Here is a 13,187-nt window from a genome sequence, read left to right as displayed (position 1 = left end):
TATGTTTCAGATGCTTGTTTTGAATAGTATTGTTTGACTATTACTTACCTAGTTGACTAGCTGTTTCTGAACAAGTGTGTTTTGAGGCCTTTTACAACTTTATATGTGCATATAGACTTACACTATGATCTTTTCCATTCATGAACACTTTACCCAGCTGCTATGAGTGATGGAATTGAAAGGCTTCGAATGTACATGATTCATTGTACAGGGGCTGGTGGTGAGATCACTTTGTATGGTGAAATTTGCAGTGTGGTGGTTCATCCAAATCCAAAATGGTGGTGACTTCACATTGGCTTAGTTGTGTCTTTGGGGGGATGTTCCTCTTCGCTCTGAAGGTCATTCTGCTTGGCGTGGCCATGAGCTTGTGTGTTTTGTGGAGTTCATCACTATCACCAACCTGCACTAGAGCTGTACTTTGGGTATGAATGTTCATTTCACTTGTTCCAGGTCTGTGGCAGCTGCAATATTAGATTTTTTTTTTCTAGAGAATGTACAAGTAGCACTAGAATCTGCCGCTTATTTAAGAGCTTCCTCTGCTCCTGGCCTCTGTCTGCATGTGGGGCCTTACCTGAAAGCCCTGTTTGGCATTCTTCTGTAGTGCTTATTTTATAGGGTGTTCAATTTGCCAAATTTGTTGGGCACGAATGGTTTCAAAGTGCTCCTCTCCAGTATGAAATTATTTACTATATAGTTTTTGTCCATTTCAGGAAAAGTGTTTTTTTGTTGTATGCAGAAATAAAAGTAAGAAGTCTTTCCAAATGGGAGTAGCTCAAACTTTGACTCAGCAGTGTCAAAAGTGGATAAATTTACAAAGAATATTCTGTGATGAAAAGGGCAATGTGTATGCAGGATACTAGATCAAATGAAACTGTTATGTAACATTTGTAAAGGTGGTTATATGATTTAGTTTATTATATTTAAAGTTTTAAATATTAATATATTTAATATTTAATTAACATTTTCACATATCAACGTTTCAGGTCATGTCATTTAATGTTTCAAGACTTTCAGAATTTTTTTGATTAAGGGAATAAATATCCTGGCCTGTAATTACTATAGAAAACAAAAATGCTATTTTCCCCTCAGTCTGCAATTGCACTATTTGTTGCTAAACTATTTTGCATTTGAAGTTTACTATCATGATTATAATCAATAAAGTAATTAACCTGAATTGTAGTCGTGTAAAGAAAGTATATGCTGTGAAATTCCGACATATTGAATATCGGAACCTTGTGCAGTCTGTATATTATGGTGTTACAATCTTAACCCAGACACTGAACACATCAAATTAATTTATTCAAGAAAATGGTAAACAATGCAAAATTATAAAGCCAAGAAAGTGTAACCCTGACCTTAAATATTTGGTGCTGCCTGTTGTGACAAATGCGTGGTCAACCACACACAAAACATCCAGCTTGTGTGCAGCTACACAGATTCTCACCTGGTAGAAAAACATTTTTCTGTTTAAATTATATTCAGATTTTCTCATTTTCTAAATGTAAATTCTTAGGGGTTTTGGACAGCATTTGAGTTCTGCCCATAGCATTGAGGTGAAAATATGACTAAATATGGTAAAAAAAAAAACTGCCTTAGAATAGTACTGTATAAGGAAAACCATCACAAAAATTATTAGCGTTAAACATATAAAACGAGAGAACACAAACAAAATGTACTAGTGATACAAAGTTTAGAAAACACACATATGAACATCAAAATGTCTCAGCACAGTAGTTTCAAAATAAAAAGCTGAATCCTCAGGCATAACATTCAATAAATACTCTCAGTTAATTAAAACACTGTATACATGTTGGACAGAAAGGGAATAAAAAAAATAGAATGCATGTTGGATGTCAGAGAGGTGATTACAAAAGTAAACAGCTTAGTTTTTTTTTTTTTAACTAGAAAGGTCCAATACAAAACCAAAAGACTGCCAGAAGGCTGTGCTTATGGTGTATATGGTGATGTACGTAGCTGTGGTGTTGAGGTGCACCTAGCCCTCCTGGCCAAAGTCCTCTGTGAACTTCTTTAACTTTTCCAGATCCTCCTCATTCACAGTGGGTTTGGTTTTCTCCAGAGACCTCAGCATGTCCTCCTGGAGACAAACATGGACAAAGTCTAGCAGGCACAGCAGTGTACGCCTTGACTTTATTGTTTAAAGGCAATATTTACTACTACAAAGGAAACAAAGATGCTGTGATTTTTATATGGTATTTTCTCTCACCATTATCCACAGCCATTACTACTTTGACCATAGCATTGATTTCACAGAAGGCTAGTGCATGCATCTTAGACACATGCAGTCAATCCATAACATCTTTCGAAACTACCACTCATGCAATATCTTATAAATAAACTCTAAAATGTGCTTGAGCCAGAATTCTAAATGCTGTCCTGTGTATGTCCTAATGGATGCCCTCATTAGCTGGAAAGCCAGTGAAAGGGGTGTCTTGAGGATTCACTGGAGTACTGATACACAACCTAGTACTGAAATACAGATTCTGTGTTTTAGATCTTAAATAGTGTTTGATATCCTTCTCACCATGCTGACGATGGGCTCCAGCAGTTTATCTCCTGCCACGTCTACCCAGGTCATCTCAATCGCATTAGGGTCATTCGGAGGGCATGGGGTCAAAAGGTCTTCTACAGTTTCATCAGGGCTGTTCCATGGCTTTCCTTTGACCTGTTCCGTCATCGTTTTTGTAACGACAAAAAGACAACTTCAGTCTTCCCTGTAGCTGACCATGTACCTCTGGACCAAAATAGCGCACCCTCTCACTGACCTTTTTAAAGTGCGTTGCCGATTGGACTTTGCGTATAGGCTGCATGAGAGCGTCCCTGACGATGACGCTGATGTCTGCGCCCGAGTAACCCTCTGTCTTCCGTCCCAGGATGACGAAGTCACCGTCAGTAAGACAGTTGGGGGTGGAGCCAAGGTGGAGCTTGAACATAAAGGTGCGAGCATGCTCCTCGGGAAGAGGGATGTAGATACGCTTCTCAAACCTGACACACAAACGCAGACATGAAGCATGTTCTTCAGCCCTGACAACGGCACCACATGACCCCAGCAGCTCTGGTAAGTTGGGAATTTGTCTGGTTTTGCTTTGTCACATTGTTTTTTTTTGTTGTTGTTGTTGTTTGTGTGTGCGCATGCAGTATACCAATATCTCAGACCACGCACCTCCTCCTGATGGCAGAATCCAAAGACCAAGGGATATTAGTTGCTCCAAGCACCAGAATTCCCTCATTATCGTTTCCAACACCTATACACGAAAGCAAGCAAAGCACTGTTAGCCTGAAATGACCAGTCACTAAACCTGGGTTGCCAGCCCCACAAAATCCCCCGCGACTAGCCCCCGACTCCCCTTGCATCTGGACTAGGAACTCGGTCTTGATCCTGCGGGCTGCTTCGCTCTCGTTCTCGCTTCTGGAGCCACACAGCGAGTCGATCTCATCGATGAAGATGATTGAGGGTTTGTGCTGTCGTGCCAAACTAAACAGGTTTTTCACCAGCCTGCAGAGGAAAATGAACAAAGCTGTGCTCTAAGCATAGGTATGTGTGTAAACATTGGCAGGTGTGTAAACATATGCCGGCCTTTCTCTTACCAGATATCTTAATATTACAACCAGGGCATTATTTAGCAAATTGCCTGCCTATTAGGGACCTGACTCAGAAGAAGATATTTATAATATCAAAAGATTTATGCCAAAGCCAATGAAATGCAGCAGTAATCATGAATGGATGTTAAAATAATTGTGCGTTAAACGTCTAATGCTTTTGTAAACGGGCCTCCATTAACAACACTAAACACATACCTGTTATTAACTCGTATTAAAAGTAGTCTAAAACAGCTAGTAAAACCTCACTATACAACCACATGAAACAGATCAAACATGACATCCTGATGAGGTCCTCATAACTGAAAAACGTGCAGAAACACACACCGCCCTCTTCTGTCGACTTTGTGTCAAAACACATTCATGCCCCACTTATTACAGATGTGAGTATATTTAGATGTGGGACACATGGGGTCATCAGGACAGTTGCATTAGAGCGCTGCACATTGTCGAACGTACTGGGTGCACTGGCCGACCCTCAGCCAACACGTACTGGGCAACAATACATGGGCGTGCGATGGGTGACATTCAAATCAAAGCGTGTAGTTTACAATCTCAGCACATACTTCTCACTCTCTCCCAGCCACTTGGACACCAGGTCAGAGGAGGAGATGGAGAAGAAGGTGGAGTTGTTGGCTTCAGTGGCCACTGCTTTAGCCAGGTAGGACTTCCCCGTGCCTGGGGGTCCAAAGAGCAGGATTCCTCTCCACGGGGTTCTCTTTCCTGGTGAAGGAGGGTCAAGCCCAATGGAATACAAGTCAGCCTAAGCACATTACTAAAAACATTACTTAAAAATGCAACATACTGATTATGAACCCCTCAGACTTGTTACTGCTATTATACATTACACCTGCCACCTTTTCAACATTCAATATTTGTATAGGTTTTATCACCTTGGGATCTAATAATATGGCAATTATGTACAAATAACAAGGCATGGTAATGTACAGTTAAAACACAAAGACAGTTTTGTGTAGGTCAAAGCATTTAACATTCAGGGGTGTTGTGTGTACCGGTGAAAAGGTGGGGGAATTTGATAGGTAGGATGACTGCCTCTTTCAGGGCCTCTTTTGCTCCCTCCAACCCAGCGACATCATTCCACTTAATATTGGGCTTCTCCATGACAATTGCACCTGCCATATGTACAAGCGCCAATGTTTACAGATTCACCGTTAAAATAATGAGGTCAGATATGCCCCCCCCACCCCTGGGAAACAACACTAAAATTTAATGGTCTTGGGAGGGAAAATCAGAGACTTGTGATGTTAACGTTCAAACTTCAGGAAAGTGGTTTTACATACCTTGAAGTTGATTTTGAAATTTCTTTTTCTCTGAATTATCCCCATCATCACTGTCATTCCTGCAAAAGAAGTCCAGTTCATAAAAAATATTGTTTTTTTTTTTTTAGAGAGAATTGAGCAGATGGATCATGAGAAAAGCCTCTGACCCCTTGTCGTCATTCACTTTGACAGGCTTGGTGGGCGGGGCCTGCTCTTTCTTCTTCAGGTACTGCTTCAGCTGCTCCGCCCTGTCCAGGTAGTCCGCACACTTTGCCCGAATGCTCTGCTTGGCTTTTTCCCCCTGAGCCTCATCTGTAGTTTTGCAGTACAGATTTCTCAGAAAACTCATTTGTACTTTTTCTGTAGTCATCTGGAGTTTGCAGTATTGCAACAACTTGGTTGAAACGTTCCATACATGTCAGATGCAAGGACAATCAATCCTTCTCTCTGAATATGAAATCAACATCAATGAATGGTACACTAAACAATAGGGCCAGTCTTTAACCAATGACTGACGATGTGTTTCCTGCAAGTTAAATGCATCCTGTAATCACAATGTATAGCTTTCTAATAGTTATCCAATATTTTTCTCAACAACTATTCAATTCATACAACCTTTGATTTCAGCTAGAATTCTGACTAGAAGCTTTGGCATTTTTCTAGTTTTAGTATTTGATCATAATAAGAGTTGAAGCGTGAATAAAGGTATGAACACGCTACCCAACGCATTCAAAAACGCTCATGTTTGGTAAATGAGCACGTGTACTGAGCTCAGAATACATGCGTTTGCTTACACTTCACCACATGAAGAAAATACTGGATTGAATGCTGGTACAAGCGAAGCGCTTCCTCATAGTTCTTTGCCTTGTCTTCTTCTGATGCCTTGTTAGCCAAGTCAATGGCTTTCTATTGAACAACAAGGGAGGAGTTTGAGACCACACAAGCATCGTTTAACAGGAAGCATTCACACTCTGAATGGTTTCCTCGTATTTTTATATCTCAGTACGCATTATGCAGTAACAGTGTTATACAAATAATTCCCCAACTGTAAACTGACGAGATAAGCCGTACGTAAAAGCTTTTTGTTACCGTAAAACCTGACTACAAGTAAAAGTCTGATTATAGCGCTGGCGAGACTGGTTGGGCTAGTTTGAACACTCCTCTGCATGCCAGTACTTCGCGATAGCTACTAGAAGTCCATTTCGCGTTTGGTTTGGAAGACGTAAAATGGTTCTCAGACATAACATCTTAATCACCTCACCATAAAACCCTGTCTTTAATGTTTAAATAGCATATATAATGGTCATCAAATACAATATGACCGGAAAAAGTGGTTCGCATTTTAACATTTTAAACACATTACCTGTTTGACGGAATATTGCAAGTTCATTAAAACGTTTAAGCAAATATTATATAACTCCACAGAATGGTTGTAAACTAGCTAGTACACAGGTGGCCAACCGTACCTAACACGCATCTGACAGATTAGTCTTACCTACCTGTAAATTGGCATTAGACATTGTCGTGAGTTTCGATTCAATTTTCTTCCCTCAAATATTGAAAGAAACAAAAGTTACTTGTTAACAACTACCCACATTTCTCTTCTAGTATTAACAAAACACTCTAGTATGTGCAGTGTCATAAACTTTCTAAGCTTTAGTCCTAAATCTATGCGGGATGAGGAATCCCACTTCCGCGCTGAATGTTTATGACGTCACAGATGACGACACAATGGGACTGACCTACCACGCTCACGATTGTGAAACTATACGAGGTTCGTTCAAACACAGAACGCCTTAAATGCCACTGAAACCACTTTCAGTGTTTTTTGTAACCACAATATATGATTTATTTCACAAATATTCAGTTTAACACTTTCACAGAAAATTTTAAATAAATACATTTTGCAAAATATTTCAAAACCCAGTATTAAATTATACTAAAGCACCCAGTAGTTTAATAATTTTGAAATAAATAATTTATTTTCTGAATTGTATTTGAGAGAAAACTAATAGTAAACGTCCCATAGACACCTTTAAGCTTACATGGCTTTTAGGTTTTCTTCTAGGTCAGGTTATGGCTATGCAGGTTCTTTGTCATGAGGGATGTGATTAACAAACTTATCAAAGGAACACAAGCAGGGCTCAATATTGTATTGAATATTCCTGCACATACCGTGTAGGCAGTGAACAAAAGAATCCATTCCAACACATAAGAATTATTATAAGAATTTTTTCAAAGGGTTCACACATTATGCAATTGTGATAGGCAAATGTAATATATTTAAAGTCTGTATTGAACCATGCACCCCAGGACAAAGAATAATATAACTTTTTGTGTATTTATAAATATCATATATTCTAAATAAGACACATCTGCAAACCTAAGCAGGCACCTTTACAAACGTCTGGTGTGCTGTTTGTGGCATCTCTTGGCAGGGTATAGTGCATTTCTCCAACAGGGCTTGGGGTGAGGTGGGGGGACAATCATCAACTTCCTCCATTTAAGATCTGCGGTCGTAAAATCCTCAGCATGCGTTCGTTCTTTGTGAGATCTGCTGGTAGGTCATTGTTCTGGTAAAAAACAACCACCTGCTATCAGCCACACTGATTGAGCATTCAGAAAAAAATTAAGAAATCTCCGAGTGAGGCACTAAAGTGCAGGGTATTTCTTAGGGCAATGTCTATTGGCTGGATACTCACACTAAGCATTACTATGTCTTGGCCAGTAGAGGTCAGTGATGACTTCAGGACTGGCTCAGGACAATACCAAACTATCATCTAAATCACACTTGGATTACTACTGTGCAGTTTATCCCAAACCATGATCCAAAGATTCAGATGCTCTTGAAGAACCTTTTCAGATGGAAGTGGTTTGTGAGATGGTTGGAAGTGTGGTAGAGGGGCAGTGGTTGGGAGCCCAGGCTAAATGTATGGGGCAGTCATGGTCTGGTGGTAGGGATCTGGTCTTGTGACCGGAGAGTCATGGGTTCGATTCCTAGGCCTGAGTCCATGACTGAGATGCCCTTGAGCAAGGCACCTAACCCCAACTGCTCCCCGGGCACTGGGCTAGGGCTGGTCACCGCTCTGGGCACGTGTGCACCACAGCCCCCTAGTAATCACTAGTGTGTGTGTGTGTGTGTGTGTGTGTGTGTGTGTGTGCGTGCGTGTGTGTGTGTGTGTGTGTTTTAACTGCACAGATGGGTAAAAGCAGAGGACAAATTTTGATTGCAGTGAAAAATCACAATTGACAAATATGAATAAAAGAAAGAAAATGTAGTTGCTTTTCTCTTCAATGATTTTCCCCCCTGTGAAAGCTCACCTTGTTTGGTAAAGTAGGGTCGGCATTTGCTCCCAGCAGAAGCGACACGGTTTTCACACTCCCACTCATGACCGCAGCATGTAAAGCTGTAGATCCGTTCTAAAAGACAAAGACCAGGATGACTAATGAGGAGGAACCTTGTTATCTGTGGGAGTTATTAAGCACCCCTAGATGCCCCTCACACCTTTAGCAGACCAAGGGAGGGGCTGAACTTCAGGAGTTCCTCAATGACCTGGCAATGACCTTTGTGGGCTGCCTTGAAAAGGGCCGTGGAGCCATCCTGACAACAGCCAGAGAGAGACACATTGAGGCCACAGGACACTCAAATCAGAAAAGTAGCAGGTGATTTTTATTACTATTATTATAAGCATTTATTAATTTGTAATCCGCAAGAGCGAACGGCTTAATCCACAACTATATGAATCAATATTAATAATGAATCGATCAGTGGACAAATTAAATTCCTACTTCTTCAAAAATCAAGATCGCTGTTAGTGAATTTTTTTTTTAATCTGGTTGTAATTGTTTTGGCACAATTCACAAAATAATTAGCTATTTATAAATGAGAATCATATTTCGCTCTTAACAAACGCTGGAAAAATGTCTCCTTCCACTTTTGTGAAACTCTAGACACAGCAACGTGTCCAGACTACCCAGAACCAATGAGAGATTTAGTTTGTTTATCTCAGATATAGAAACTCATAGAATATGAATACTGTAAGAACTAATGCAGCATTAGTAAACGTACTATGTAGTGCAGAAGACACAGAATGAGAATAACTGTATCTTGTCAACTTTTTTACATTATAATAATGCCTCTAATTATTAGAACAAACATCAGAAATTCTGGTATGCAAATGAGTCATGGGCATCATACTTTTCTGTCTGCGTCTCGATCTGCACCACGGAGGAGTAGAACCTTTACAACTTCACTGTGTCCCATCTGGGCTGCCATCCACAGAGGGGTGGTGCCATCCTGACAGCAACAAGGAAAACACACATACCGGAAAAAAAAAATCGCAACCAGTCACTAGTGACTTTTACTGAAACTTTTCTAAGCTTTCAGGACCTATCAGAGCCTGTTGGGGAAACACAGTATCATGAGAAACATAATAACAGCTGCAGAGAATAAACTTCACCAAACTTTCACCAGAACAAAACACAACCATATACATGTAAGCCAAGGACATTTACATTAAGGACAAGGGGCATTCGCATAGACGACACTTGCATAAAGGTCAAGGTTAATTTGCATAAAAGGACATTTACATTAAGGGCAAGGTGCAGAACAAGTGTCTCACCTCTCGAGGCTGGTTCACTTTGGCTCCAGATGACAACAGCTGACGAATGACAGTCACATGACCTTCTTGAGAAGCCAAGAACAAGGGCGTGGCACCGTCCTGAAATATGAGAGGAGAGACTGTGTGTCAAAACAGCAAAGTGGTATTAAAATACACTCCTGCATGGAATTAGGATCAGCAACTAATAAGACTGGGAAAAGCCTCTCTGTGGTCATGTATGGACTTGTAAGTGTGATGGCTGTGTACTGCACGTACAAAAATACCACATTACATGATTCTTTCTACTTTTACCTACTGATTAAAAAACACATTTATAACATATGTTTGATCATATCACACTCCAAACAAGCTTTTCCATTACTGTAACAGGCAGTTATGGAGTTCATTTTGTTGTCCATATGTGGTCGCTCAGGGTTAAGACTGTGGTCCAAAATGAGCACCACCACATTCAGCTCGAACCACCTGACCACTGATACAACAGAAACCTGAGAGGAGCTGCTCCAACAGGTGGCCAGACCCCAGCAGGCAGTCGGAGCCCTCTGGGCAGATCCGACCGGGGAGGGCGGATGCCAAGGGCCCTACAGTGATGGTGGAGAGTGGGTTGGGGAGACTGACACTAAGCTGGTCATGGATGTTGGCTCCGTTCTTGAGTAGGGTGTCGACCACTCTGGAGTGTCCACGCTGGCAGGCAGCAGAGAGAGCCGTACCCCCGTCCTGCAGCGAGCACAACACCCACATCACAAACACCGCCACCCCTGCGCGTCTGTCCGTCTGCTATCAATACCCAAATGCTATAAAAATATTTCACCTTCTCAAATGTTTCTGAATCAAAACCTAAAAAAACACTTCTGAATCAAAACCTAAAAAAAGCATTTCTGCTGTAATTTTCCACATCACGCATTGGTCATTTATTTGTTCCAGCCCACAACCAAACTGTGCAGTTCTTGTTCAATTCACTTTATAGTGACATGACGTGGTGTTCTGGGAATGGTGCATTAAGCAGCAATGGCGTATGACAGTTGGTAATACAAAATACAAAGTGTCACTTGCAGTTTATCCAGACAGCTAATGCACTAAATATATTCATGCAACTACAACACAAGTGTTGTATTCATACAACAATATTGCCATAGCTATGGATTTATATATGGATTCCCCTTCCCCTAAAGTGTCAAAGACAAAAATTACAGCTTTGACTAAGAGCGATGTGAACTCTGTAATTAAATCACATCCAGTCTGCCTGTAAACCTCATCACCAAAGCAGGTATTAAACTCGCCCTGAACACTACTCAGCAGATATAACTCCTAATTACTCAGCATCAGCTCTCTCTCTCCTTCTCTCTCTCTTTCTCCCTCTCTCTCTCTCTTTCTCCCTCCATCGCTCTTTCGCTCAGGAGCCCATACACGCACAGTGCTTGGGAGCACTTTGAACTGACTTTGCATTTCTAGATTAAGGATCAAAATAGGTGTCCAAAAGCGACAGATAATTCTAGAGACCTCATCCCATAAACAACACACATGCATCTGTTAACCACAGATGGGCTTGGGTAAAGGCAGACTCCTGCGTACCTTGGTGGTGAACTCAGTTGAAGCTCCATACTCAAAGAGAAGCCTGACAATATCATCGTGTCCCTGCTGTGATGCAAAGAACAGGGCAGTAGAACCTGTCTGAAGAAATAATATCACACACACACACACACACACACACACACACACGCACACACACACATACACACGCACACGTGCGCACACACGCACACACACACACACACACACACACACACACACACACACACACACACACACACACACACACACTCCTGGATTATCGTCCTTGTATGTATTGACAATAGCTACATTTATAACCAAAACCATTTTCACTCTTTTAGTTGTTCAGATAGAAGATGCTTTGGGGACCAGCCAAACACCCATTTTCAATAATTATTGGCTTTTCTATAATCATGGGGACATGAGAAACTAAACACAAACACACAAACAGAACAAGTGACATGGTCATTTGGCTCTGCGCAAGGTCAGCACACAGCACAAGCAATAACACACATACACCCTTCCAATGTTCCAAAGTTATCATCTGGCAGAGGACACTAATCCTTATGGCAAGACCTCTCATTGTCTAATGTCTAAAAAACCACCACCTAGCTTCCCTGGTTTATTGACCAGTGCCTCAACCTGCCCAGAGGTTCAGACAAGCATTTTAACACTAGAGGATGTTAAGGCATGTGTTCATATCCTCATATGAAACCATTTTCTAAAAGTTTTAAACAGTAGACTTTGGGAAGGCTTTTGGCTACCGTTAAGCACTCAAACACATCAATCTTGAAAACATACTTGCCAGGCTGCATTGCAGACACAGAAAACACTGTATGTCCGAAAACAGTTTCAAAATACCTGAAGTGTGAACATAAATTCACATTATGCTTCAAAATGAATTATACCTAAATATGTAAAAGGGTTCGATGTAGAGTCATGACTGATAATCCAAACGTGATCAGATTTTGGACAAAAGTCCTACCAAGTAGACCAAAGTCCTCCCAAAGTCTGCTTAATGCATGTTGCTCTGCATTTTGTGCGTCAGTGTCCAACCACGTGCCACAGTGTACTCACTTGTATCGCGAGCTTAAGTACCATTCTCGTGTTTTATTACTGTAAATGTGGGAGGTCCCACTTAGATGCTTTGTAAATACTATCGTGATGCCTGCGGTCACGGCTCTCCTACCTCTTTCTGCAGGTTGGTGTCTGCACCTTGCAAGATTAGCTCCTTTGCGCAGTCATAATGACCACTAAAGGATGCCACCATGAGCGCTGAGGTGCCATACTGAAACACAACACGGAGGGTATTAACGCAGGAAACCCATCACTTTGTAGCGCTAGCATTTTGTTCACTTTCTTTTAGATTCTCTCTATATGTTGCATATATTTGTTTACTGATATAATGAATAATGAATGCAGAGGAAACCCATACATTGTCTTTGCAATCGACGTCCACGCGTCCACTGTTGAGCAGTAGTTGTAGGAGAGCAAGGTTGCCCTTTCTCGCTGCCCAAAACACGGCGTTGGCCAGGGGCGTTTCCTTCTGACAGAGACGCACACACGGAATAAGTAATACCGTTATAGTCTCTGTATGTAGCTTACAACATATATCATATATGATTATGTGCATATGCGCAAAGTAGCACAAGGAGCAAAAAACAACTTGTGGTGCAAAATGGTAAATTAAAATCCGGTTAAATACTGTTACCAAACCTGCCAACGATCTGCGTTTTTTACTGAGTTAATCAGCCGTGCAGATTACATGTGTCCTAAACGGAGCATAATATGACAGATATATAATTTGACATAATCGAATGCGTATTTCTAATTCATAGTCTGTGTGTAACGCAAGGACAGTACGCTGCTCGTGTTGTACACGCGGTATGAACCGCATAACTAGGTCTAAGCTTTAAAAAGACATTTACCTTGAAGGACATGCCGAGTTTATTCGTAACTCATTCCGCTTGCATGGCGCATTTATGGCGGCCTAGACACCCTCAGGTCTGTCGGTGCAGCTACTGCGGAAAAGCACGGGGAGCATTTGGTTTAGCAGCGAGTGAATTCTCTCTGTCCTTCTTGATGACGAGCGCGCTCTCTCTCTCTCTCTCTCTCTCTC

General features: G+C 41.2%; 2 protein-coding genes across 3 annotated transcripts; both read right to left on the bottom strand.

Annotated features, from left to right (window-relative positions):
• Positions 1-1,282: 1,282 nt before the first annotated feature.
• Positions 1,283-6,594, bottom strand: LOC143528872 (vacuolar protein sorting-associated protein 4B-like). Its single transcript, XM_077024792.1, has 11 exons — positions 6,398-6,594; positions 5,693-5,804; positions 5,066-5,210; positions 4,920-4,978; positions 4,632-4,751; positions 4,185-4,341; positions 3,368-3,514; positions 3,182-3,265; positions 2,784-3,003; positions 2,543-2,683; positions 1,283-2,095 (listed from the first exon to the last, which is right to left on the bottom strand). The coding sequence occupies exons 1-11, from the start codon at positions 6,416-6,418 to the stop codon at positions 1,994-1,996; spliced, it is 1,308 nt and encodes a 435-aa protein (XP_076880907.1). The 5' UTR covers positions 6,419-6,594; the 3' UTR covers positions 1,283-1,993.
• A 177-nt stretch (positions 6,595-6,771) lies between these two features.
• ankrd29 (ankyrin repeat domain 29) lies at positions 6,772-13,147 on the bottom strand. 2 transcript variants are annotated; one of them, XM_077024795.1, is made up of 10 exons: positions 12,997-13,147; positions 12,504-12,614; positions 12,258-12,356; positions 11,090-11,188; positions 10,136-10,234; positions 9,521-9,619; positions 9,097-9,195; positions 8,404-8,499; positions 8,220-8,318; positions 6,772-7,471 (listed from the first exon to the last, which is right to left on the bottom strand). In XM_077024795.1, the coding sequence occupies exons 1-10, from the start codon at positions 13,006-13,008 to the stop codon at positions 7,388-7,390; spliced, it is 897 nt and encodes a 298-aa protein (XP_076880910.1). In that variant the 5' UTR covers positions 13,009-13,147; the 3' UTR covers positions 6,772-7,387. The 2 variants fall into 2 exon arrangements, with proteins under 2 accessions (XP_076880910.1, XP_076880911.1); XM_077024796.1 differs by having other exon boundaries at positions 12,504-12,611; positions 12,997-13,132.
• Between the last annotated feature and the right edge of the window lie 40 nt (positions 13,148-13,187).

This window comes from Brachyhypopomus gauderio, chromosome 12, assembly GCF_052324685.1.
Source record: "Brachyhypopomus gauderio isolate BG-103 chromosome 12, BGAUD_0.2, whole genome shotgun sequence".
Taxonomy (NCBI): Eukaryota; Metazoa; Chordata; class Actinopteri; order Gymnotiformes; family Hypopomidae; genus Brachyhypopomus; species Brachyhypopomus gauderio.
The sequence above is the reverse complement of the archived record's forward strand: the minus strand, read 5'-3'. Positions and strand labels throughout refer to the sequence as shown.

What these genes read in the sequence shown, in the direction of transcription:
- LOC143528872 (XM_077024792.1), bottom strand. Translation starts at nt 6,418, where the DNA reads ATGTCTAATGCCAATTTACAG. An exon ending in ATTTCAAAATCAACTTCAAG is followed by an intron (nt 4,752 to 4,919) that starts GTATGTAAAACC and finishes TACATATGGCAG; the next exon opens with GTGCAATTGTCATGGAGAAG. An exon ending in CGGCAACGCACTTTAAAAAG is followed by an intron (nt 2,684 to 2,783) that starts GTCAGTGAGAGG and finishes ATGACGGAACAG; the next exon opens with GTCAAAGGAAAGCCATGGAA.
- ankrd29 (XM_077024795.1), bottom strand. An exon ending in ACACCAACCTGCAGAAAGAG is followed by an intron (nt 11,189 to 12,257) that starts GTAGGAGAGCCG and finishes TTATTTCTTCAG; the next exon opens with ACAGGTTCTACTGCCCTGTT. An exon ending in ACCCTACTTTACCAAACAAG is followed by an intron (nt 7,472 to 8,219) that starts GTGAGCTTTCAC and finishes GTTTTTTACCAG; the next exon opens with AACAATGACCTACCAGCAGA.